This window comes from Erinaceus europaeus, chromosome 6, assembly GCF_950295315.1.
Source record: "Erinaceus europaeus chromosome 6, mEriEur2.1, whole genome shotgun sequence".
NCBI classification, from domain to species: Eukaryota; Metazoa; Chordata; class Mammalia; order Eulipotyphla; family Erinaceidae; genus Erinaceus; species Erinaceus europaeus.
In genome coordinates this window covers 40,107,357-40,134,297 of record NC_080167.1, presented here as the reverse complement: position 1 = coordinate 40,134,297, position 26,941 = coordinate 40,107,357, and the positions used below count along the sequence as shown (strand labels likewise).

Sequence of the window (26,941 nt, the reverse complement as noted above, 5' to 3'; positions counted from 1 at the left end):
CTCTATCACCCCCTTCCCTCTTGATTTCTGGCTGTCTCTACACAATAAGTATATAAAGATAAGAAAAAAGAAAAAAGAAAAAAATTAAGTAATAGAATATATTTAGAAATGTTAAAAGTTGTATATGGTATTGAAAATTGCAACATAACAGTCTATCACGTGGGGGAGAAGTAACAGTTTCTCTTGAGTTCTGTGTGGGTAGAAAAGTGTAATTGCTGGAAGTACAGTATCCCTCAGTGGATATTTTTATTATGTTATAGATATTGAGAATGAATTTACCTAATCACTAAGCAGAATATTAAAGTTCATTAAAATGAAACATTAGTTCCTCAGTTTCATTTACAACATGACTGGCCATTTGTAGATCATGGCTGCCATGTAAGATACTATAGGTATAAAATATATAAAATGTAAAAAATTAAATTTAAATTTAAAAAAATTTTAAAGGCAGAGGTGGGCCAGGAGGTGGTGCACCTGGTTACGTGCACACACTGTAGTGCACAAGGACCTGGGTTCAAGCCTTTGGTCCCCACCTACAGGGGAAAGCTTCACAAGTGGTGAAGCAGAGCTGCAGGTATCTCTCTGTCTCTTTCCCTCTCTATCCTCCATCTCAATATCTCTTGTTTCCAACAATAAAATAAATAAAGATAAAATATTTATAAAATGTTTTCAAGACGGGTATACAGTATTTTACTATATCCTATACTAGTGCCACCTAATAGAATTATTACAGAAAACTCTGTTGGATACCCCTGGTACAATATATAGCAAATTGTATTTCTAAGACTTGCTTTCTAAATCAGTTAAAAAAAAATAAAACCTATGTGGATAAACAGGTATTATAAGTAGTAAAAATTTCACTTTAAAATATTTAAAAATAGTCATCCTCTTTATTGTAGTAATGTTGGAGGCTTCTCACCTCATTCTAGAAGTTCTGTTCATGGTTATCCTGTTGAGGGCACATAGCATTTATTTCACATGCTTTTAATGAAGGTCTAATAGTAATATTAACACTTGCTATATTTGAGAGTCTACCATGTGCCAGACATTATCTGATCATTTTGAATTTGTGAATCTCATTTTGTGTTCAAGACAACCTTGTGAAAATAAGTATCCTATCCCTGTTTTATAGTTGAAAAAAACTGAAGCGCACAGACATTCAGTAATTTACACCAGATTATACAGCAGCACAGCAGGCACTCAAAACAGATTTGAAATCCTATAATCTTTCTAACTGGAACATGTGTTGTCACCCTAAACACATCTTCTGGATAGGAGAGGAAATAGAGTGAATGACACAATGTACTTTCAAAAACCTCATGGCCTACAAATTGATATGGGGAGAAGAGACAAATGACAGTGACACAGGGAAGAGACATAAATCAGATACCTGGGTCAGTGGCCACGTTTGCAATAAGCACAAAGGTCTCAATTTGTAAAGTTTACTTTGAAGAAGTACTTCCCCGTGTTGCCACACAGGTGAAACTTTCCAGTCTGCTTGTTACTATTAATGTGGCTACTAAATCAGCCCTCACCCTTCCAAACATTTTTTAAGGAATTTTAAGAAAAGCTTTTTAATCACAATGTGGCAAGAGGTTGCCTTGACCCATCACTTAAACTCAGCAGCACTTACTATGAGCTATATTAGTTTTCAGTGAAAACAAGTATTCAAAGCACATGAGATGGGACTGTAGAAGCAAGCGATTTTCTAAAAAATAGTCATCTAAAGATGATTTTAAGATGCCTAATATAAAGTTGACTCAGTTAAAGTGTGAAAATAGGGAGTTGGGCGGTAGCGCAGCGGGTTAAGCGCAGATGGCGCAAAGCACAAGGACGGGCAAAAGGATCCTGGTTTGAGACCCCGGCTCCCCACCTGCAGGGAGTCGCTTCACAGGCGGTGAAGCAGGTCTGTAGGTGTCTATCTTTCTCTCCTCCTCTCTATCTTCCCCTCCTCTCTCCATTTCTCTCTGTCCTATCTAACAACAGTGACATCAATAACTACAACAACAATGAAAACCAACAATGGCAACAAAAGGGAAAATAAATAATATAAAAAAGTGTGAAAATAGCAGATATTTTGATAAACCAAGTTTACACCACTGAGCTATGATTTTCAGAGTTTTAGGGGCAGAAACAAGTATAATTACAGCTCAGGTGAGTTTACACAGTCCCAGCTGTGATAGCTCTCTTTATATTTTTTTTGTATTGGATTAACAAATGCAAATTCTTTTCTGAAGTGGAGAGAAAGCTTGCTTTGATGTTTCAGTTTACCGCTGACAAAGCATCAGACTGAAACTTTTTTATTTAAACTACTGAGATGTGCTTGCATACCCTAGTGTTCCAAAAGGATAAAAAACGACCAGTCTTTAAGTAATCATATGCTTATAAATTTAAGCACCAGAGAAATCTTGACCTCCTATGTCCATTGACGTAGTACAATTGTCAGAAATAAAAAAGGACTATTAAGATGACCCTGAAATACTTTGTGACTTGCATAGCCTGTATTCAAACCAGGGTCCCCATTGCACTGGAAGAAGCTTCAGTGTTGTGGTATCTTTCTTTCTTGCCCTATGTCTCTCTGTCTCTGTATGCTTCTATCTGGAAGAAGTTGGCTCAGGGTAGTGAAGACTGAGCAAGCTCTTCTACTATGAAGTTTCCATTTTTGTTCTACAGTTTGATAGCTAAGATCCTTATTGGATACATTGACACATCGTTTTGCATTGTGAGACTTTTTTATTCATATTTTCATTAATCATGATCAAGATTATATAACAGAGTTGCAACCTGCAAGAACAACAACAACAAAAAAAAGTGATACAAAAAAAGAAGGGGAAGTGACTGTATTACCATTCAACTTGATGAATGAACTCCTCTGGAATATAAAGTGAGACACCATAAATCTATGAAGCTTCCAGTCAATCACAGTGCACTGGAGAAAGCTTCCTCTAATATGCTGAGCATGGAGCATGTACCTCTAATGGTATGAGCATCCATCCCCATAAGTAAATAGCATTTTATCGAAGCAACAGGGATAGTTTTCACACAATTGAGCCCCTAAGCCAGTTTCATATGGGGTTCCTGTCTGAATAAACAAATCTTTCCAAATAATGAAAGTAAAATGATGTGAGTTGAAGGAGACAGTATAATGCTTATGCAAAAAGACTTCCATGTCTGAGGCTCTGAGGTCCCAGGTTCAATCCCTGGAACCAGCACCATCATAAGGCAGAGCTTTGGTTTCTATTTCTCTCTTTCTCTCCATCTCTCTCACTAAGATAAAATAAATATAATTTTAATAATAGTAAAATGTAACATGAAATGAAATCAAAATTTCAAGAAAAGGTTTGCATGCTCCAATGTGTAGGAATATAGAACTCTTAAAAATACATAAAAATCGATGCTTTTAAACATTTATGTAGACTATATAAATTGTGAGCTTTGAGAATTTCTAAAGTAATTTTGACTATATGAAATAGTTTTCTTTCAAGCTGAATATATGGTGCTACCCCTCCTAAAATATCACCCTACTACAGAAAAATACTAAGTGTAGGTTAGTAGTGGGATTTATCTCAATAGTTTCACAAACAATTGACATTTTGTATTTCTAAGCATTCAAGACATAAATAGGGTCAAATTTTTCTATATTTAATGGGAAGAATTAATTGCTTTTGCTATCACTGAACACCTTGGGATTTATTCCTAAAGAGGTCAAGGATCTGCTGAGACTTCAAGCATTAGAATGCATTGGAAAATAGCTTTCAAACATTGAGTATTATTTACCTATTACGTACTAGTTAACTGAATCAGCAGTCACCTGATGACTGGAAACTTCTGAATTTAACATGTTTGTAAATAAAAACCTTCTAAGAATGGTTGCTTGATCACTTACAAATCTCTTTAATTGATGGAAGATATAGCTCACCCCATAGAGTGACCATGCATGAGACCCTGGTTTGAGCTGCAGCATTACATGGAAGAATTTTGGAGTTTAGCACTAAGGGGTGGGGCCTCCACAGATCAAGGTGCAAAGCTTGAGGGGGTCTCACCTGTTGTTCAGTGACAAATAAGTGAAGCTAAGAAAACTGTGGCACATATACACCTCAGAATACTGCTCAGATATTAAGAATGATAAAGTCATTTCCTTTGGCTCATCTTGGATAGAGCTTGAAGGGATCATGTTAAGTGAGATAAGTCAGAAAGAGGATAAATACCAGATGATCTCACTTATAGGCAGAACTAAAGAAAGACAGGAAAGGAAAACACAAAGTAAAACTTGAACTGGGTTTAATGTATTGTGCCAAAGCAAAGAACTCTGGGAAAGGAGCAGGGGACTAGGGATCCTGGTGCACGATAGTGGAAAAGAACCTAACCTGGGAATGAGAGTGTTCTGCAGATGTGTCAACAACTATACTGTAAACCATTAGCTTCCCCAATACAATCATTAAAAAGGGGTCCAAGTAGTAGTACACCAGGTTGAATGCACAAGTTACAGTGAATAAGGACCCAGGTTGAAGCCCCACCCAAATCCCCAAATGTAGAAAAGGTTCACAAGTCTATCTCTATCTCTATCTATGTATGTATCCCTATCATCTCTATCTCTATCTCTAGATCTCTATCTATGTATGTATCTACTATACATACATAGATAGAGACCTATGTATCTCTATCTCTCTATCTATGTATAGACATCTATATCTATCTCTCTATCTATGTATGTATCTACTATCACCTCCTCTCCATTTCTGGCTATCTCTATCCAGTAAATAAAGATAATAAAATAAAAAAGAAAGCAAAGAGAAATAAACTGTAACAATTCACACAAAAAAGCCCCCCAAAATAAAATCTGCCTAATTTAATTATCATCCAAGAAAAGATGCCTATGTTTTGTTTGTAGCTTTATCAAGTGGACTAAGTTTAATTAATAAACTTGAAATATTGGAGTTCTTTGGAAATTTCTTGTTTTAGAAAACAAATAATCCTATAGTATCTATTCTACTATACATGTCCAGAATTTCTATGTGGGAATTTAAATATGATAGTCTTTGTAAAACTACTTGTTTTTTTTTTCTACCAGGGATATCGCTGGGATTTAGTAGCTGCACGATGAATCCACCACTCCCAGTGATCACTGTCCCCCACTTTTTTCTTTCATTCATTTAATAGAACAGAGAAGTTGAGAATGAAGAGGTAGATAGGGAGAGAGACACACACACGTAGTTCGACTTTATTGCCCGTGAAGCTTCTCCCCTGCAAGTAGGAACACGGGCTTGAACCCAGGCCTTCAACATGGTTACATAACGTTGTCTGTGGTGAAACTATGACCAAATAGACTAAATCAGATCTATTTTCCTTTAAAAATTTTTTTTTATTTTTATTTATTTTTTGCTTCCAGAGTTAGCAATGGGATTTGGTTCCAGTACTATGAATCCACTGCTCCTGGCGGTCATTTTTTCTTTCTTTTCCCCTCTATTTTATTTGATAGGACAGAGAGAAGTAGAAAGCGGAGATGTACAGAGAAAGATAGATATTTGCCTCATGAAGAATCCTCACAGCATGTGGGGAGCAGGGGCTCAAACCCAGGTCCTTGGGCATAGTACTATGTGTACTTAACTGGGTGCAGCACTTCCCAGCCCCCAGCAAATAATTTTAAATTCTGTATAAGTACCACGCACTAACTAGTTGTGCCACTGGAGCTCCAAATATTTTTAAATTCTGTAACTACCTTATGACATACATTTTATTTATATTTTGTAAGTAAATCTTTTTTCTGATCTTCATGAGAGAGATTCAGTAAACTGAAGGACTACTGAGCACTTACATGTGATAGTGTGGGAGATTGAGGCTGGGGTATTTGCCATCTCAGGTATTCAAGTTCAGTGCTCTAAACACTGAACTATCCCCCTGACCCTCATGTTACACCTTTTAAGACAAAGAAAAGCATTAAAAAGTTTGGCTTTCATTAGAAGACATATATATATATATATATCTGATATTCCACTTTTCAATCAATTCTCATAAAACCATGCTTTAGAGAAAAATACCTTATTAGATTTTTTATCAGTGTAAATTGTTTAGTACAGGTGCCTGAGCAGGATAAAATGTTTTTTCTTCAAACCAAGAAAACCTCAAACACTTAAACTCACTCAAGGTCTCCTAGTTTTTCATGTTAAACTAAATGACTTTGTTGCACAGGAAAGGAAAATTTTATTTTTCAATGCCATTTGAAATGACTGTTAAAAGAAAACCTCTATCTATATAGTTTGGATTATACAGACAGGTCTGTTTCCTACACAGAAATAAAACATATTGGACCTCTCTAAGGTCACCTTTCTTTCTACCAATCTACCTACCCTGAGGTCTACCCCTCTGCTTCTTGGTCTACTTGACTACAGAACATATAAATATCAACACTCTGGCTTTAAAACTGGCGTTAAAAACAGTAAGAGAGACAGAATACTGCTGAATGCATACTGAGGGCACTGAAACATGCAAGCTCTTTTCTGAAGATATGTGCTTGGAGTATAAAAAATATTCCGAGCATTTAGAAGATCATGCCTCTATAAAACTCACCTCTCAGCGGCTACTCTGCTTGTAGCTGACACAAAATAGATGCTCTTCTCTTGGAAAACTAGACCAAGTTAGCCTTGTCTTGTTGGATAGTTTTCACCGAAATTAATGAAATGTTCTTACGTGAAGAGGAAACAGCAAATTAGAACAACAAAACTAGGTTTATTTTTAGAGTCATAACTGATTGGGGAAAAAAATCCTTCTGTACTGAGACAGGGTATACGTGATCTCACCTTATGGGGAGTTTTTAGAAAATTCACTTTAGCTGTGGGCTATATAAATATTTCTGTTAAATTCTATTTGGGGAGTATGAGCATTCACTATGCTTCACTGTAACTCAAGAATAATCTATATTTAAAAATTCATTCTGGCAAGACACTTTCTATGTAAAGTATGTGCTTTAGCTAATAAATATTTTTAATGTAGTTCTTAAAAATTAACATCTCTATATAGCAGAATCCATCAAGGGAATTGATGAACAAAAGAAGTATTGAATGACTACAGAACATTCAGTACTGTATAATCTGTAACAACTAGAAAACTAATTTCTTCTTTCACTCATCTGCATAAAAATAAAAGACATAGAGCAGACAAATATAGGGCTACGTCTAAATTGAGATATAATCAACATAAAATCTACTATATTTAGGTGTACAACATTCAGTATGTGTTTATGGATAGAAACTCTTCTTTATGCACAGGGTATTTGCATTCTGTGTGATTCCAGCACTCCTGGCAGAATTAAAAAAAAAAAAAAAGCCTCAAGTGGGTCTGTGAAATAACTCACTTGGATGATGCATTACTTTGTCATGTGCACGACTCAGGTTCGAGTCTGACTCCACACATGGAAAGTAGTTTCAGTATGTAGTTTCTTTCACTATCTCTGCCTCTCTTTGTCTCTACATTAAAATAATAGTAGTAAAAAAATAAAAGGCAGGGGCAGGCAGTGGCACACGGAGTTGAGCACCTACAGTACTATGCACAAGGGCCTGTGTCTGAGCCTTAGCTTCCCCATGTGAGTCAACACTTCGCAAGTGGTGGAGCAGGTCTGCAGGTTTCTCTCTCTCTCCTCCCTCTATGTCTCCCCCATCACTCTCAGTTTCTCTCTGTCCTATCTAATAAAAACTGAAAGAAAAAAAACAAACAGGAAAAATGGCAGTCAGGAGCCGTGGATGTATAGTGCTGGTAACAAGCCCCAATGGCAATAAAAATTATGTTTTAAATAAGAGAGAGAGGGGAGAGTTGGGAGAGAGAAGAGAAAGAGGGAGAGAGAGAGAGAAACTACAGCAGTAGAAACACAAAGTGCTCCTAGAGGCTCAAAAAAGGCTCACTGAATATGATAAAACATGAGGTTTACCAGTGACTTATCTCCGGGCTCCTGGATAGAATACTTTTGAAAGGAGACTAGGTCTTTAGAACGAATAGATGAAATCTCAGAAAGTGATTTTTATAAACTCTTAAGTACTCAGTTTCCATTTTAGTCCATTTATTTAGATTACTTATTTTATTTTATTTTTTAAGAAATCTCCGAGATAGTGCGAAGCACAAGGAACTGCACAAGGATCCTGGTTCAAGCCCTGGCTCCCCACCTGTGTGTGGGGGGTCTCTTTGCAAGCGGTGAAGCGGGTCTGCAGGTGTCTATCTCTCTCTCCCCCTTCTCTATTTTCCCTCCTCTCTCAATTTTTCTCTGTCCTATCCAACAACAACAGCAGCAACAACGATGGAAAAAGAGATGGCCTCTAGGAGCAGTGGATTCATAGTGTAGGCATTGAACCCCAGAGATAACCCTGGAGGAAAGAAAGAAAGAAAGAAAGAAAGAAAGAAAGAAAGAAAGAAAGAAAGGAAGGAAGGAAGGAAGGAAGGGAGGGAAATATCCAAGACTGATCAATTCCTCTTCTGTTGGGAGTTTCCCAACATAGGTTTAAGCCCTAAAAAACTGGTCCTTACTTGCAAAAACACATTAATTTCTTTTTTAATTGAAATAATATCACACTATGACATCATATACACTTTGGGTGGCACTTTGATTTCTTTGCCATCCATACCTAACCTCTTCATTACTGTCTGCTTTTTTTTTCATTTCTTATTTATTTATTTATTGGGGGATTAATGGTTTACAGTCAACAGTAAAATACAATAGTTTGTACACGTGCAACATTTCTCAGTTTTCCACATTCCATTCAACCCCACTAGGTCCTCCTCTGCCATCATGTTATAGGACCTGAGCCCTTCTCCCTGCCCCCACCTCAGAGCCTTTTATTTTGGTGCAGAACACCAACTCCACTCTAAGTTCTGCTTAGTGTTTTCCCTTCCATTACTATCTATCAATGAATCATTCCATCACATAAATCAGTGGTACCTAAATACAGTTTTTATACGTAGTAGGTACAAAAATAAATGTCTATTAGTTTGACAGGAATCATTTTTGAAGAAGAAATACGGCCTGTTTCTTAATATTTAGGAGCTACTCTCTTCCCTGATCCAGCTGTTTCTTAAACAGAAAATAAACACACCAATTAAAACCAAATATGGAAGACAGAATGGAACAAATCAAGCCACAAAGAAGTCTTTAGCTCTAGGCCACAAAGCTATACTGTGCTATATGTGCAATATTATTTAAACCCATGCTTTTAAAACTTGCCTAAAAAGAGATAATTTATGGTGGTGAAGTGTTAAAAGGAGTCCTGAGATTCCCAAATAGACATGGTGGGCCTAGACCTCGAATAAATCCCTCTCTCCATTGTTACTGGTCATCTCTATCAGGAACAACACAATAGACCCCTTTGTGGACCCACATAGGACCTTGCCCTCAATGTGGATTAACAAAGGTAGAGAATGTTCCTCCCTCTGAATGGAGGCTGGACAACATACTCTATGCTACACCTGAGGAAGATGGGTCCTGAAATTGGGGCAACTTGAAATGTTCCTATTGATGACCACAGAATGTGAGCTCAGATCTACAGGGATGCAGAGGTCACATAGGCTCCTAAGCTGAACATGGGCCCCAAATAAGATCAAATTAATAGGTTTTACAGTCAACAATATTTATACACATTTCCCATATTTAGGAGCTACTCTCTTCCCTGATCCAGCTTTCTGGTCCTTTTCCAGCCATGGCATCATCTCCCCAGACAATAACTTGTGTCCACCTGCATAACAGATGTCAAGAAAAAAAAAAAAAAAAAAAAAAACTAGTATAGTCATAGGCCCTTTGGAATATAACTAAAAGCCTACTTCAAAACAGAGACCTCAACTCTTCATCTGAAGTATTCCAGTCTTTAGGTTCATGATTAGTCAGTAATTTGTTTGGCTTTGTATGTTAATTATTTTTTCAACCACCAGGTTCCAGATGCTAACATGATGCCAACTGGACTTCCCTGGGCAATGTGTCCTACAGCCCTGCTTTCCCAGAATCCTGCCCCACTAGGGAAAGAGAGAGACAGGCTGGGAGTATGGGTCAACCTGCCATCGCCCGTGTTCAGCAGGGAAGCAATTACAGAGGCCAGACCTTCCACCTTCTGCATCCCACAATGATCTTGGGTCCATACTCCCAGAGGGTTAAAGAACAGGAAAGTTATTCACAAGAGAACTTTAAAACTCTCATGCCTGAAGGTCCAATAAACCAGAAAGAGAAGGATAAATATAAAATGACCTCACTCATAGGTAGAACTTAAAAAAATAAGAATAGAAAAGGGAAATATAAAGTAAAACCTGGAGTAGTGATTTGATATATTTCACCAAAGCAAAGGATTCTGGGGGAGGAGGACATGGGAGAGGAGTTGGAGAAGGGAGAGCTTTCAGATACTGGTATATGATGACGGATCTATTTAGGGATTAGAGTGTTTTGCAGAAACCTATCTTGATGAATTGAGAAAGAGTACTCATGTGCCAACAACTACACTGAAACCATTAACATCTCAATAAAAGATTTAAAATGTCTAATAAAAAATAAAAAATAGAGCAATTAAAATAAATGAAATCAGAAAAATGGGTGCATTATAGTATATTAGCAATCTGAACTCAACAATTCATTAAAAACATATTCAGCATGATCAAGGAGGATTCTTCCAGGGGTTAAATATCCATAAGTTAACCAATGTGGTATATCATATTAACCAAGTGAAGGAGAAAATCATACAATACATAGCATCACTTAATAATTTTATATAGATTACCAGCTAACGTGACAGTATTTTGTATATGTTGGGTTAAATAAAATGTTATTAACATTTTTAAGCTGAAAAATTTCAACATTAATTTATGACAAATACTCTCAACAAAATGGAGCCATAAGGAACATAGCTCAAGATAATAAAGGCTATATATGACAAGCCCAGAGTCACACATTATCCTCAAGGGTGAAAAACTGAGAATTTTTTCTCTAAGACAAATCAGTAATAAAAGATGCCCTTTCTTAGCACTTTTATTCAACATTATAACAGAAGACCTAAACAGAGAAATTAAGCAATGAAATGAAATACAAGATATTAAACTTGGAAAACAAGAAGAAAAGATATTTTCCATGACATCATATTATATATAGAAAACCTTAAAGCCTCCATCAAAAAATTGTTGGAACTAAAAGAGAAATTCAGTAAGGCTGCAGAATACTAAATCAATATACAAAATTTATTTTGCTGCATACCTACACACTAATAAGGAATTATCAGAAAGAGAAATTAAGACAGTAATCCCAATTACTACTGATTTGAAATAATAAAATGGAATAAATTTAACTGAGGAGATAAAAGACCTCTAGCAAAAATCTATAACACACTAATGAAATTTAAAAAATGTCCTCATATAAAACAAAAATAGAGCTCAATGAAAGAGAACAGAAAATCCAGAAATAATACACATCTACATAGTCAATTTTGGCAATGGATTAAAGAATATACAACTCCAGTAAATATTATATGTAAAACTGTGCAGTCACAAGTTAAACAATCAAACTGGGCCCCTATGTTATACCAGACACAAACATTAACTCTGAATTGATTCAAGCATGATGTCAAATTGGAAACCATAAATTTCTTAATGAAAGTATACATCAACCTTTGCAATGATTTCTTGGATCTGACACAAGCAAAAGCTACAAAGGGAAAGATAACAAGCAGGACTATATCAAACTTAAAAAAAAAACTTACGTAAAGCAAAGGAAATCAACAAATTAAAAAGGAAGCCTACTGGGAGTTGTGCGGTAGCGCAGTGGATTAAGCACAGGTGGTGCAAAGCGCAAGGATCCCAGTTCGAGCTCTCAGTTCCCCACCTGCAGGGGGGTCACTTCACAGGTGGTGAAGCAGGTCTGCAGGTGTCTGTCTATCTCTCCCCCTCTCTGTCTTCCCCTCCTCTCTCCATTTCTCTCTGTCCTATCCAACAACAATGACATCATCATCAACAATAACTACAACAATTAAAAAAAGGGCAACAAAAGGGAAAAAATAAATATAAAAGAAAAAGGAAGCCTACTGAATAGAAAAGAAGGGGCTACACACACACACACACACACACACCTATCACTTCAGCATCTATATAGTTCCCTTGGTGCTGTCATTGTTCATACATGGTGCTAGAGATTGAACCCAGGCCCTCATGCATGAGTACTGAATGTGCCTTACCCCTGCAAGCATCACCTGGGCCTTGAGCTCAGATTTTAAATCAGAAAATTCTAAATAGAAAAGCACAATGCTTTCAATGATGGGACATTTTTTTCAACTGAACAGTTCTGTCTCCATCTTGAGATCTTATCAGTGTCTGCACTATTGAATCCCCTGCTCCTGGTGGCCATCTTTTTCCATTGTTGCTCCGGCTATTGTTGTTGTTGTTGTTGTTGGATAGGACAGAGAGAAATTGAGAGAGGAGAGGTAGACAGACACTTGCAGACTTGCGAAGCGACCCCCCAGGACTGAAGGTGGGGAGCCTGGGACTCCCTCGGTCTGCATTTTGCACTGTGTGCTTAATCCATTGTGATACCACCTAGCTACCAAGATCTTAAAGTTTTTACCTCCCCACTTCACTTGGTAACAAGCTATTCTTTAAAATATATATTTACTTTATGATAGAGTAACCATAACACCGCTCTGGCATATGGTATCAAAAACCTCTCATATGTAAGGATCGTGTTCTATCTGTGTTCTACTCAGGCTGGCTGCTACTCTCTTTAAGAAGCCATAAAACGGAAGTCTGGTGGTAGCACAGCAGGTTAAGCGCACGTGATGTGAAGCGCAAGGACCAGTCAAGGATCCCGGTTCAAGCCCACAGCTCTCCACCTACAGGGGAGTCACTTCACAGGCAGTGAAGCAGATCTGCAGGTGTCTATCTTTCTCTCCCCTTCTCTGTCTTCCCCTGCTTTCTCCATTTCTCTCTGTCCTATCTAACAACAACGACATCAATAACAATAATAATAACTACAACAACAATTAAAAAAAGGCAACAAGGGCAACAAAAGAGAAAATTAGTTAATTAAATTTTAAAAAGATAGAAAAGCTATCAAAGGAGGGGATGGGGTAAAAAAAAAGAAGAAGAAGAAGAAGCCATAAGACTTGCTTGTAATTAATGGACATTTTCAACCACAGCTTGACTCACAATTTCTGAAACCAAGTTAATGCCATTGCTTGCATAGTTTATTATGAGAGAGAGAATAACCAAATATCTGCTATAAATCAAGGAACAATTTATTAATTCATTTTTATTGGTGGGTTAATGAATTAAGAGTACAGCTGTTAACACATGGATAAAGTCTCTCATCTTCTTATAATAGGTGTCTACAAAACACTCAGCATATGTCCTTTTCCACCATCATGCACAAGAAACTCAAAGTTCCCCAGGCAACCCCCTCTTTTCCCAGAGTCCTCTGCTTTGGTGTAAAATCTTGCAAAATACAATCCAAATCTTACTTTGTGTTTTCCACTTCTATCCTTGTATCTTAAGTTCCACCGATGAGTGAGACTGGTAATGATTCCCATTTTTGCTTATCTCACTTAACATGAGATATATCCTTCAAGTTCCATCCAAAATGAGGTAATGGAAACAGGAGAGAGGGTGGCATACATGGCTAGAGCATACATTGTAGTGTGCAAGGACCCTGTTTCAAGTCCCTGGTCCCCACACACAGATGGAAGTTTCATAAGTGGTTAAATAGTTCTGCATATGGCTCCTTGTCACTCTCTTCCTCTCTATTTCCCTCTTTTCTCTGTATCTCTATCCAAAATAAATAAACATATAAATAAAAGACAAAAATGAAGCTATGGAGATAATGTCGTCATTTTTAACAACTGAATAGTACTTAATTGTATAGATAGATGCACCACAACTCTCTTAGCCACTCATCTGTTGTTGGATATCTGGGTTGCTTCAAAATTTGGGCTATTACAAACTACACTGCTATGAATACAGGTATACAAAGATATCTTCTGACAGGTTTCTTTGTTTCATTTGGCTAGATCCCCAAGAAAGAAATTGTTTAAAGGGTAGGCTAATTTCTAAGATAATGATGGCTTTCCAGAATGTTTTCTACAGTAGTTAGACCAATTTATATTCCCACTGTCACTATTGAAGGATTTCTTTTCCCCCCACATTCTTCCCAGAACTTGCTATTAGTGTCCTTCCTAATGTATGACATTCTTACTAGTGTAAAGTGGTATCTCATTGTTGTCTTTATTTGCATTTCTCTGATAATCAGTGACTGAGCATTTTTTATATGTCTGCTGGCTCTTTGGAGCTTTGGTGAAGATTCTGTCCATATCCTCTGCCCATTTTTTAATTGGGTCATTTCTTTTTGTTGTTGTTGACTTTGGTGAGTTCCTTATATATTTTGGTTATTAGTTCTTTGTCTGGTGTGTGGCATAGAAAGATCTCCCATGTTGTAAGGAGTGTTTCCTTACAACCGTGCAGAAGTTTTTCAGTTCAGTGTAGTTTTATTGATTAAAAATTTTTTTTTCTTGCAGTCAGACATGAATCGTCAAAGATACACTTAATGTTTAAATTAAAGAGTTCCGCCAATGTTTTCCTCTAGATATCTGATGGTTTCTGGTCTAATATCCAAATCTTTGATCCATTTGGAGCTTATTTTTTCTGCATATATATTGGTTCAGTTTCATTCTTTAGCACACTTCAACCCAATTTCCCCAATGCCATTTGTTGAAGAGACTCTACTTCCTTCACATAATGTTTGGGCTCTCTTGGGAAAATATGCTAAAGCAATCTTGAGAAAAAGAGAACAAATGGGGCATTGCACTCCACACTTCAAGTTATACTATGGGGCTATTGCAGTCAAAATTGTCTGTTATCAGAACAAAAATAGACACACAGACAAGTACACCAGAAATATGCCCCCATACCTATGGACATATAATTTTTGAAAAGGGGGCCCAAATCAATAGAATACTATAGAAATGTTCATTCCTAATAGGGAACTCCAGAAATTCCCACAGATGACAAAAGGCAGACCAAAAATAAAGATATTGCTGCCATGTTAAAGTGATTGCTATGAAGAATAGGCAGAAACGGGTAAAAATAAGGTAATATGTGAATAAAAGCAAAAATCCAAATACTATTTATGTTTACTACTTGCAAATAGTATATATGCATGTGGACAAAAAGTAGAAAATAAAACATAAAAATGAAAAGTTTGCACTACTGAGTGACGGGATTATTGTCTCTGAGAATGAGCTTCTGTTAATCCAATATATTTTCTTTCAAAATGTATACATGTGTAGCAGTTAGGAAAATATATACTATATTTTTGTTTATGTAGGAAATTAATGCTTATGTATGAAAAAGCATATTACACTGTCCTCTGGTTAATGCATCTCAGCATACCGGCTTGTGTGGACCCAGATTCAGAGAGCTCTTGGGACAAGGTAGCTACACTAAATGCAGATATGGGACCTAGAAAGACAGTCTGTAAAGGTTGGCCTTGTGAGACTAACCTTTAGAGTCTAAATAAGCCAGCCATTGTTAAAGGGCCAATGTATGTGTTATTCACTGAAATGGAAAAACATAGCAAAAATTCTATTTCTTTGGGGCCAGTAGCAGATTAACTTTGTGACTTCCTTGTAACACAAAAATATTCCTTGGGTTTGGCTTACAGTTTTGTTTTTTTAAATTTCAATCAAAGGGCAATTATTTTTATCTAAATGCTGATCCAAAAATACATATTTATAAATGGATTTATTTCATATTTGTGCTCTGCTTTATGAATTATATTATTTCCTATATTATTTCCACATGCATATTTGATGTTTAAGCATAAAGTATTATGGCAAATAGCATTTTTATCTTTGCTAGGGAATCAAATGACTCTTTTTCAAGTAAAGGAATTTCTATAGTGCTTTGATGACTGGGACATACATATTCACAGCCACGCATGGTCACTGCCCAGACCATTAACAAAATTATTAATACCAAATACACCAAAGATCTCTGATTCACTGGATTGATTTGGAACTACTCCTTTGTATAAAAATACAACCTAATTAATTTTGTTTCAGCTGCTAATTGTGTGATTTTACCAACATAATTATGGTTTAAAATGATGAAAAATTTCTTGGCATGCTATTTAGGAAAACAATAACTCCAATAGTCTTCTAAAAGATTTAAAATTATCTTTATAATCTTATTGGTCCCATTCAAGCATCACACAGGACAAGAACAAAAGAGGCTGATTTATTAGACATATGACAGGCTGAAGAATTTTCTCAGAATTCTTGGTTAGACTGTGATAAGAACACACATTTATCTAAGTATGCTGAACAATGCTTTAGGGCATACTTAGGGAAGATGCTATAAAAAAAAAAAAAGCTCTATTGCATCACACACATGAAACCAGATTCTCCTTCTCATGGGCTGTAGCCAACACGAAGTTCACACTCCATTAATTTACACTTGTCGATATGCATTTGCAAGTATTTTTAAGGAATGCTCAAAAGCATACTGTCTCCTCATTTAGAATATAAACTCCCCAAGGGCAGGACCTGAGGCTTCTAGTTCTCATGCTCACAGTGTCTAATACACTGGTCTGGCAAAGCCAAGACCTTAGAGCTGAGCTTGTCTGAGTGAGAAACAGGGAAAGGAATGTGCTAAGCCTCCAGCACTAAAAGAGAGTGTGAAGAACACTGGAGAGCAACTCTGTCATCACCAGGACCAAGTGATTACATGTGCTAACTGCTTGCCCAAGTGGCCTCTCTTCCAGTCACTTTTTTTTTATTTTTGGAGATAAAAGTACAACTGCAGGTAGTTTTTATTTTTTAATTTTTTTTCTTTAAGGATTTATTTATTTTTTTTTAATTTTTTATTTAAGAAAGGATTAGTGAACAAAAACATAAGGTAGGAGGGGTACAACTCCACACAATTCCCACCACCCAATCCCCATAACCCACCCCCTCCCATGGTAGCTTTCCCATTCTCTAGCCCTCTGGGAGCATGGACCCAGGGTCGTTGAGGGTTGCAGAAGGTAGAAGGTCTGGCTTCTGCAGGTAGTTTTTAAACAAGTCTCTGAAGTCTAGCTCCCAGTAAACCATTCATTACCTAAGTATATTCCTCCAAGGCTTTCTCAATAGAGTGCACATAGCATTACAGATAAAAAGTGGAGTAGACATAAAGGGAAATTCACTCTATAGGCACTAAGCTACTAGTAGAAAAGATTAATACCACTACTAGCTACTTTAACAAGACACAATGAAGTAACTCTAGGATTTCTGGAGTCCAATAGAAGGCGGTGGACCTCAGAGGCCCATAAGCTGAGACTTCAGATAAGAATTGCTGGTACTATTTTAAAAAATAATAATAAACAAAAATAAATTCAGAGAAGAAATGTCCATGGTCAGTTGCAGCAATTTAGTTCAATCTTTTCCCTGTTGTAAAGTTCTTACTTCAGGCTACAGTAATTTCCAGTTGCTGTGATTAAATCACTTTGTTCTTATTTTTTCCTTATTGGAGATCAAGAACAGGTGTTTCACTTTCTCCTTGAGATAGCCTGTCAAGCCCATGAAGATTATAAAACAGTTTCAGTTTTCTCTAAGAAAAAAAAAAAGGTACAATTCCTGAAACATTCGTTTGTGCTTTTCTTTTCTTTGGCAGTAGCTATGACTCACTTTTAGGACTTGCAGGGTTTCCTCTCATCTTTACACAAAGCTTTACAAAATAGATGCACTTCTCCTGACAGTCAATTGAATTAAAAAATTGTTGACACAGTCTATGTTGACACAGTATTAAAGTGCTGAATCACACTGCTGTAGACACCAGCAATTCTCAAATCCTTTCTTTGCCATAAAATGTTTTAGCTAATTGCTCTGCTCTATTTCTTTTGTACAACTTCTCTAGCCTTACGAATTTACGTCAATCACTCTAGTCAGGTAATTTTGACTCTCACTGCTTCCAACTCAAGTAGAAAGTTGTAAATCAGATACTACTCATAAGAATGTGGGTTTTTTTCTTTATATTTTATTTATTTATTAATGAGAAAGATAGGAGGAAAGAGAAAGATCCAGATTATCACTCTGGTACATATGCTTCCAGGGATTGAACTCAGGACCTCAAATTGAAAGTCCAGTGCTCTATCCACTGTGCAACCTCCTGGAACACAGAATGTGTTTTCTTAAAAAGAGAACATTTTCTTAAAGAGGGAGTTGGGTGGTAGCACAGTGGCTTAAGCATAGGTGGTGCAAAGTGCAAGGACCAGCATAAGGATCCCGGTTCTAGCCTTGGGCTCCCCACCTGCAGGGGGTTGCTTCACAGGTGGTGAAGCAGGTATGCAGGTGTCTATCTTTCTCTCCCCCTCTTTGTCTTTCCCTCCTTTCTCTATTTCTCTCTGTCCTATCCAACAACAACGACATCAGTAACAGCAACAATAATAACTATAACAATAAAACAATAAGGGCACCAAAAGGGAATAAATAAATAAATATGAAAGAGAGAGAGAGAGAAACAGAGATAGAGGGAGGCACACACACACACACACACACACACACACACACACACACACACACACACCCCACCACCACCACCACCACTACCACCACCACCAAAAATTCCTTCAGTGTGGGGTTGGGGGCTGGGCTTGAACATGAGTTAAGTGCAAGGCAAAGCAGCACTCTATCCATATTGATCTATATTGCTGGCTCAAGAATGTATTCTTTTCTTTGGAAAAAAAAGTTACACCAACCAAGGCTAGGAGATGACTCACCCAGTAGAATGTACAACTTACCATGAATGAGCACAGCATCACATGAGAGTACCACTGACAGTGCCAGGCAAAGCCCCACAGATGGTACAGTGGTGCTGGAGTACTTCCCCTTCTCTATTTCAAGTAGAAAGAATGAAAAAAGTTGTCCTAGGTGCAGTGACACAGTGAGTGTTCAAAGCTCCATCACCCCCACCCTCCATCACACACACACCCCACACACAAAACTGTCACATGAAATAAGTTTCTCACTTATATTTCCATCCAAATCATTACTAGGCCATGCACCACTAATAAGATAATGACATTATATCCATCCATACACTTAACTTGGCAATGCCATTAGGTGATTAAAAGACCAGGGATGTGCCACATTTTTCTGTACTACAAAATACTGTAAGATCATTAAATTGCAATTTAAGATTGACGAGCCTTCAAATGCAAAATTCCACAATCTGGAAAGGTCATGGAAAATGAAAACATGAGTTGTGTTTTGGTACTGAGAAGAAGTTGGCAAACTTCTCTGTAAAAGATCAGCTGATAAATATCTGAGTAACCTCTGAGGTATCCCCTCAACTCTGCCCTTGTAGCAGGAAAGCAGCCATGAATAAAGTAAGTGCATGATGGCTCTGTGTCTCAAACAGAATTTTATAAGCACCAATGGATAGCAGGTGAGATTTGTCCTGTGGACTGTAGTTGGCCAGCCCCCTTTATGGATGACATGGGCATGTTAAACATATGTGTGTGCCTGTATGTGTGTACGTTTCTCAGTATACCAAATCCCTGCCTATGTCTATATAATCACGGAAGCTTCCTGGGCATGTTGTCAGCATAGTCATGCTGGGTGCCATGTTTAGAAAGGCCTAAGTTTGCCCTCTAATGCAAATATGGCCAACGTCTTGAAATGCTTAATGATTTCTCAAATTACAATTTGTACTGTGTAAGTGAAATTTGATGGGACAGTAGAACCCTGACTCATACATATGGTCTTATATCTCCACTGCCCATGGCAGCCCAGGGACAGTTCTTAAATACTTGCTCTACTTTCCTTGCCTATGAGTTGGGTGGGGTCATGTCATGAGAGACAGGTGGCGGCTGTTGTAGTTTGTGTCTGGCAGGAGTGTGCATGCAAGCCCAGGAAAGGATGGATTAAGTGTATCCACTCTTGAAGGTCTCAGGTGCCTCAGACTGGCATCATCGGCAGCACATTCTGTGAACTCTGTTTGGGGCTACTGTATAGACCGATCCAGGTATTTAAAGGTTTCCTTTTGTGTAGGCTGTAATCTTTGGGGTAATCAGCCAACTGATCATTTTCAGATAGAGAACAATGACTCTCTCCTCCCCCACTGAGCTGTGCTGTGTATCTAGGGGTTGTGGCCCAGAAGTCAGGTGCCCATGTTCCCACACATTCATGAAGCACATGTGAGGGAGGGTCTGCACTCTCCCAAGAGTGTCGCTGTGCCTGAGATATACCCCCACACACATACATTAATCTGCAAATAAAAAACATCAGCACCAACCAAGAGAGTATAGAAGAAAGAACTTTTTTTTCCCTTTTTCTTTTCTTTTCTTTCTTTCTTTCTTTCTTTCTTTCTTTCTTTCTTTCTTTCTTTCTTTCTTTCTTTCTTTCTTTCTACTCTAACATTACTTGCTTATGGGCCCTGCATTTTCATTTTGCAGTGAACTCTGATCAAAAGTTAGGGGGCTACAAAGAATTGTCTTCCAAAATTCATCTGCTAAATTGGAGGCTAACAAAGAAAACCTCTTTATGCATCACTTACTTCAGAATCAATAACCACTGAAGTGTCAGGGAAATAGAGTTTCTCGAATATTTCTTAATCTTAAATGTAAAACTCTGAAATTAAGTATGTAGTTTCAGACTTCACTGGGCTCCCTTCTGGCTAGTATTATTAAGGTTGCTGCATGGAAGTCATACTCAAATAATTTACCATAGGATTAGTTTATATTTCTTAAGAATAATGATGAGGCAACTTATAAATAAAACCACAATCAAAACATAATATATGAAAGACTAACAACAGACAAAAACATTTACTTTTTTCCTAAAAGTTTCCTTTATAGTCTTTTAAAGGTAATACCATACCATTCTAGCATACATACTTTTTTCCTGATTTGAATATACCAACTCCAAAGCAAACATTGTTGAGACAATCAAAGAAGTTTGAATACAGGAGGGTATTACTGAAACTTAAAATACTAATATTGTTAAGATTTTATGCTATAGTGACTATGAAAATATACTCTTCAAAGATGTAAACTGAAGTATTTATGAGTGAAATAATAATTAATATCTGAGATATGCGATATTCAGCAAAAGAAGAAATGTAAGAAGGTGGAGAAGAAACAAAATCACAAAAAAAATGACGATGACCACGAAGATGCAAAAATGAAAAAAAGAGTAAGATCGAAGGGATATGATTAGCAAAATAATGACACTGATGGAAATGTAAACATTCATTAAAATATTCTCTTTATCATCATGTATATTTTAAATACCCACAATAGTGTATGTGTTTCTGTGTGTCGGTAAGTGTTGCTTAGAAAATTTTCTAACAGTAATCTGAACAGATTTCCCATTCTCCTTTTTTACCCTTCCCCCACCCTCATTTCTTTTGAGGGTGTAAGAGGAGCCCTATAAGACTAACAGGAATTTTCTAAACTGAAGAGATACAAAAGAGTTGATGGGAAGATTAATCCACCCCTTAGTTCCTAACACAATGCAGAAAAGAAAAGGAGAAAGTGGGAGGAAGAGACTACCATTGTTACCTCCCTAACCTTCCTTTCTAATTATGCCAGAGTCAGGCCACAGTCTCAAGGAAAATGACTTTGGTGGTCAACCATTTGACCTACTTTGTATATATCAAAAAAAAGCACTTGTTCTTACCACATTTCAATCTCAGTTTCTTGCCTCCTTTAAAAGTGTATTCAGGGGCCAGATTAATAAAAAGGCAAATAAAATCACTATATTATAAGAAACAACTTGTTTGTAAACCTAGAAGCAGCTTTCCTATTATTTTGCACTGCCAGGTATATAGCCCATTAAAAAGTTGAATCCACTTTAATCGTTATAGATTCTTTGTTCAGCTTTTAAAAGTTATATGTAAATTTCTCTCCTGAGTGCAGATGGTGGCTACGCAAAGTTAAGTCTTACAGACAGAAGGTCAGGTCATGGCTGAAAGACCAAAGAACAATTACAGTTTTGCTACTCCAGATCATCCATGGAATGAGACACCACGACTATCTTTTCTGAACAGTCTGTTCAATACAAAACAGTTACAAAGAGTACCTCTAAGATTTCCTCATGTTCTAAAAAATGCCCGAGAAAAACAGGTCACAAGCAACTCATATCACAAATAGCCGATAATTAAGAGTTTGTTCTTAATTCTTTGACCCTGTAAAGTGGCAAACTTTTCTCTAGAAAGAACATTAAAAGTCATTAGGCTAATGACACATGATCAGAAAACAATGATAAATGAAAACTGCTCCTTTTGAAATCTTGTACTTTGGTTCTCATACCATTACTGGTAAACTTAATGAGGTAGTGGTAGAAATGAGGTAGAAAAAAAATTATAAATGCCCTCACACATTATTCAGTTACAAGTGATTTTATATTTTTCTTATTCCTGTGATGCTTTGTCTTTCTAAAACATTGTAACATAACTAAACTCAGAGACTTTCTTCACTATGTTTTTCATAGAAGTCCAAAATATTATTCTGGTACATGCTATAGAACAATAAAAAGTATATTATATTAATGAGCATGCCAAAATGATACTGTTTTTGAAAAATATATATATATATATTAAGGAGGGAAACTTCTGTATTTGGTTTGGTAATCCTAAAATCTCCAGTTCCTGACAGAAAGGATTTGCAATTCCACTAGCAGGTACGCCCCCAACTGGATGGAATAAAATAGTATCATGATCTGTACATGTTAATAGTCCATTTTTTTTCTCACAAATTTAAGTTCTTATGATACTTCGAATACAATGATAAAAAAGCAGAATTTGGTTTTGGTAGGTTAGGTTTTAATTTAGTACTGGGGATTTCAGTTATGGCTTGAAATTTTTCTGGTACTAAAATTCATTACTATTTTCATTTTCAATATTTTCCCAGATTGTCTTTGCACAATTTTTACAAGGAGTTGATTGGGATGAAAGGAAAAATATTCTGGAAAATACAATGTAAGGCTGTGAACTAGAAATACAATTCTCAAGTTGTACTCAGCTTACCTACTTTTAAATCATAGTAGTTTCTCTAGAATATAGACGCTAAAAGCTTAGTCTTATTTGATTTATTTAATTAGTTGATTAAATAATCTTAGTGATTTAATTAAATAGATTTATCAGCCTACTTTCACTATGAAAAACCTTGAAATCCCTCAATATCCAGTACTGGAACAGGAAAATGGAAAAATCAAAAGTAAGTTATTAGAACTGTCCTTTAAAAACAAACAAACCCTTATCCTTATTGTCATTTAAAACTGGAGTATCTGCATGAGATCAACAAAGATACAGCATGAAACATCTGTTCAAATTGAAATTGAACTAAGCTGCATTTTCCTCCTAACATTTCTAATTTCACTGTATTTAGGCTTCCCAAGAAAACGTATTCATGGTTATCTAAGTTAAAACTAGTTCCACTCTGCCAACAATCAATTTGATTGACATATTTACATATCAACTCATCTCATCTAACAAATTTTAAACTTTTTCATTTAAAATAGGATTCAAGTTGGCATCTTTCAGGAACTTTATGTACGTATATTTTAGGTTCAAACTGTGCATTAGAACATGTTTTTTTTACTTTTGTAAGTAATAGATACACATATCCAAATGTATATTTATGACCTGTCAAGATGGGAATTTTATATGCATGCAGTTGTATTCTCACCATTCATGTGAAAGGTGGTAATTTTAGACAACTATACATGAAATTCTTTTAATAGAATAGACTGGATCATTTCATTAATTAGAAACAATATAAGAGAAATAAATGATTTCAGAATAAAACCACATCAACTTCACAAAGAACATTAATTATTATGTCTTTAATTGCTACAGTACGCTTGTGCCATCTCTTACCTGTTCTTTAATTTCAAGATCCCTTTTAGTTTTTGTTCTGTACTCTCTGTGCTCCTTTTCTGCCTCATCCTTCTCCATTTTGGTTTTATTCAATTGATAGCGCATTTCCCCACACACCTGTTAGATTACAAAAACTAGATCAATAGCTGTTGGAATCTACCAGGCAATGACTACAATTAGATCCTTTGGTGCCCCCTACAGGTGATAGGAATATAATACAACAGCATTTTAGGTATGTCATTTACTGTTCTATAGAATATTCACTTTAATCTGTTAAAATGTGGAGGCAGCATCTGTATTATAGAATATAAAAGTTCAAATTAGTCTGGAAAAAATTTCAAATTATAAGTAAAATGTATAATCATATAGTTTAAGATTCCTTAGGTAAAATACAGTTTGAATTTCATACCATCACTACCATTTAATAGCACTATAATTTGTCTTAACTAGATAAAGTTGTTAAAATATTAAACTGGAGTACGGATGGTGGTGCGTCCAGTTGAGTTACACTGCACAAAGACCCAGGTTCAAGCCCCTGCGCTCACTTGTGGAGAGGCTGCTTCACAAGCAGCGAAGTAGTGCTACAGTTCTCCCTCTCTTTTTTCTATCTCCCTCTTCCATCCCAGTTTCTCTCTGTCTCTCTCAAAAAAATAAATAATTTTAAAAATAAAATATTAAGCTATGTATGGTACTATTTATTCAATTTTTTAAAGATTAAAAAATATATATTTATTCCCTTTTGTTGCCCTTGTTGTTTTATTGTTGTTGTTATTGATGTCTTTGTTGTTGGATAGGACAGAGAGAAGGAGAAAGAAGGGGAAGACAGAGAGGGGGAGAGAAAGATAGGCACCTGCAGACCTGCTTCACCGCCTGTGAAGCGACTCCTGCAGGTGGGGAGCCGGGGGCTTGAATCCATATCCTTACATGGGTCCTTGTGCTTTGCGCCACGTGCGCTTAACCCGCTGTGCTACCGCCCGACTCTCATCAGGTAAACTTTTATTTAAAGAAATTTACAAAGAAGTTCCTCTGTCAACAAAACACATTTCTGATATCTAAATATACAGTTCTTCTCTGTATTTATTATATACTTTACAGATAAGATCAATCTTACCATATACAAAGTTATGTATTTTAAACTAAGAAAGTGGCAAAAGCCATAGCTAGAACTAAGCAAGCATATTCTGTAATTATAGCATTCAATATAAAAGAAAAATACATAGTCAATGAAAGAATTTTAATGTATATTAAAATATTCAAATAATGAACACACATTATACCTTTAAAATGTTACGTCTAGTCAATTATCCGGTTTTTTTTCAATCCAGGGATTCTACAGTCAGATAAATAAACTTGAAAAATACAATCATCATACAAATGTAAATAAAGACATTACAAGTTTTTGAACTAAGGACTTGTAGAGAGGTCAATTAACATATTATTATGCTAAGTAAGTTTCTAACTTACAAATAATAAATTCTAGGGAGCCAGGCCATGGCGCAGTGGGTTAAAAGCACATGGCGCAAAGTGCAAGGACCTGCTTAAGGATCCTGGTTCCAGCCTCCAGCTCCCCACCTGCAGAGGGTTTTCTTCACAGGCAGTGAAGCAGGTCTGCAGGTGTCTCTCTCTCCCCTCTCTATCTTCCCCTCCTCTGTCGATTTCTCTTTGTCCTATCCAACACAACAACAGCAATAACAACAACAATAATAACAACAACGACGATAAACAACAAGGGCAACAAAAGGGGAAAAAATTTAAAATAATAATAAAAAAATCTTAAAGATCATGTATCCTTTAATGGTTATGCTTGCTTGAAACTCTTCAATTTTTGCATTTCTCCAAAACAACTAAAACTTCAGAAACAAATTCATCACCATGGAGGTATTAGAAAATTAATAATCCTATAAGTTTTCCTATGTTAAAATTTTAAAAATTAATTATTGTGGGCTAAAAAACTATTGATATAATTAAAAGAAGAAAAAGTCAGTAAGCTCCTCTCCAGGAGGAGTCCTCAAAAAGTTATAAAAAGGGAGTCAGGCGCCCAGCGGGTTCAGCGCACATGGCGCCAGCGCACATGGCACAAAGCGCAAGGACCAGCATAAGGATCCTGGTTGGAGCCCTTGGCTCCCCACCTGCAGGGGAGTCGTTTCACAGGCGGTGAAGTAGGTCTGCAGGTGTCTATCTTTCTCTCCCCCTCTCTGTCTTTCCCTCCTCTCTCCATTTCTCTCTGTCCTATACAACGACAACAACATCAATAACCACAACAGTGTTAAACAAGGGCAACAAAAGGGAAAATAAATAAATGTATATATATAAAAAAAGTTATAAAAAGAATGAAAGTACTAAAATTTATATTTGAAATTCAGATGTCTTAAATGTGTAAGTAAGACCCTCCCATTTAACAAATTACTATTCTGATACTTGAATTATTTTGAACAGTTTATAGACACAGTACTCATTCAATAGAAAGTTATATTGAGGGGGGCAGAGCCAAGATGACGACTTGGAGGCAACTGCTGGCATGAGCTCGGACAACAGCGGCCTGATAGGTAGGATATTACACTGTCAGCAGGACGGTGAAAAGGGGATCCTAAGTGTGACACCAAAGAGGTGACTATACCTCAATCTTAGGTTAGAAAACGGAGGGGAAAAAAAGGAAATCTGATTTTTCCTGAAGCACACCCCTCCCCCCACGTCAAAACCAGACCCCAGGGGCTGGAGAGCTACTACTAGCAGGTTCCCCACTAAGCTTTTTTTCTTTACCAAGATTCCTGGCTCAACAGGGGTGTCATTCCAATTCTTTTCCTATTTGATTTCCTTCTCTCTCTCTTTTTTTTTCCTAAGTGGAAGGAACTCTATTTGAATAACAAAATATCTAACCAATCAGAGCCTCACCCCTGCCTGGGAAAGACTACCTGAGGTTTTTTTTACAATTGGTGGTCTTTGCTCAGGCTGCCTGAGCTAATCCTGAGCCCGCCAAGCTGCAGACTGACTGTTAGGGTTTTTTACTCTATTTTACATTATTATTACTATTATATATACGTGTTTCCCTCTCCCCTCTCCTTCTTCAGGTTGACCAAAATTAACTGTTATT

At 36.7% G+C, this 26,941-nt stretch overlaps 1 protein-coding gene across 3 annotated transcripts in view; it reads right to left on the bottom strand.

Moving 5' to 3' along the window:
- The window catches only part of SDCCAG8 (SHH signaling and ciliogenesis regulator SDCCAG8), a 278,824-nt gene that overhangs the window by 151,139 nt on the left and 100,744 nt on the right, over positions 1–26,941 (bottom strand). For 2 of the 3 annotated variants that reach the window (XM_060192058.1, XM_060192059.1), the window contains 2 exons: positions 23,851–23,967; positions 18,770–18,862 (listed from right to left, as the gene is read on the bottom strand). In XM_060192058.1, coding sequence (XP_060048041.1) covers positions 18,770–18,862; positions 23,851–23,967 — 210 coding nt within the window. The remainder of the gene's footprint in view (positions 1–18,769; positions 18,863–23,850; positions 23,968–26,941) is intronic. The other variant, XM_016193181.2, reaches the window with a different exon arrangement.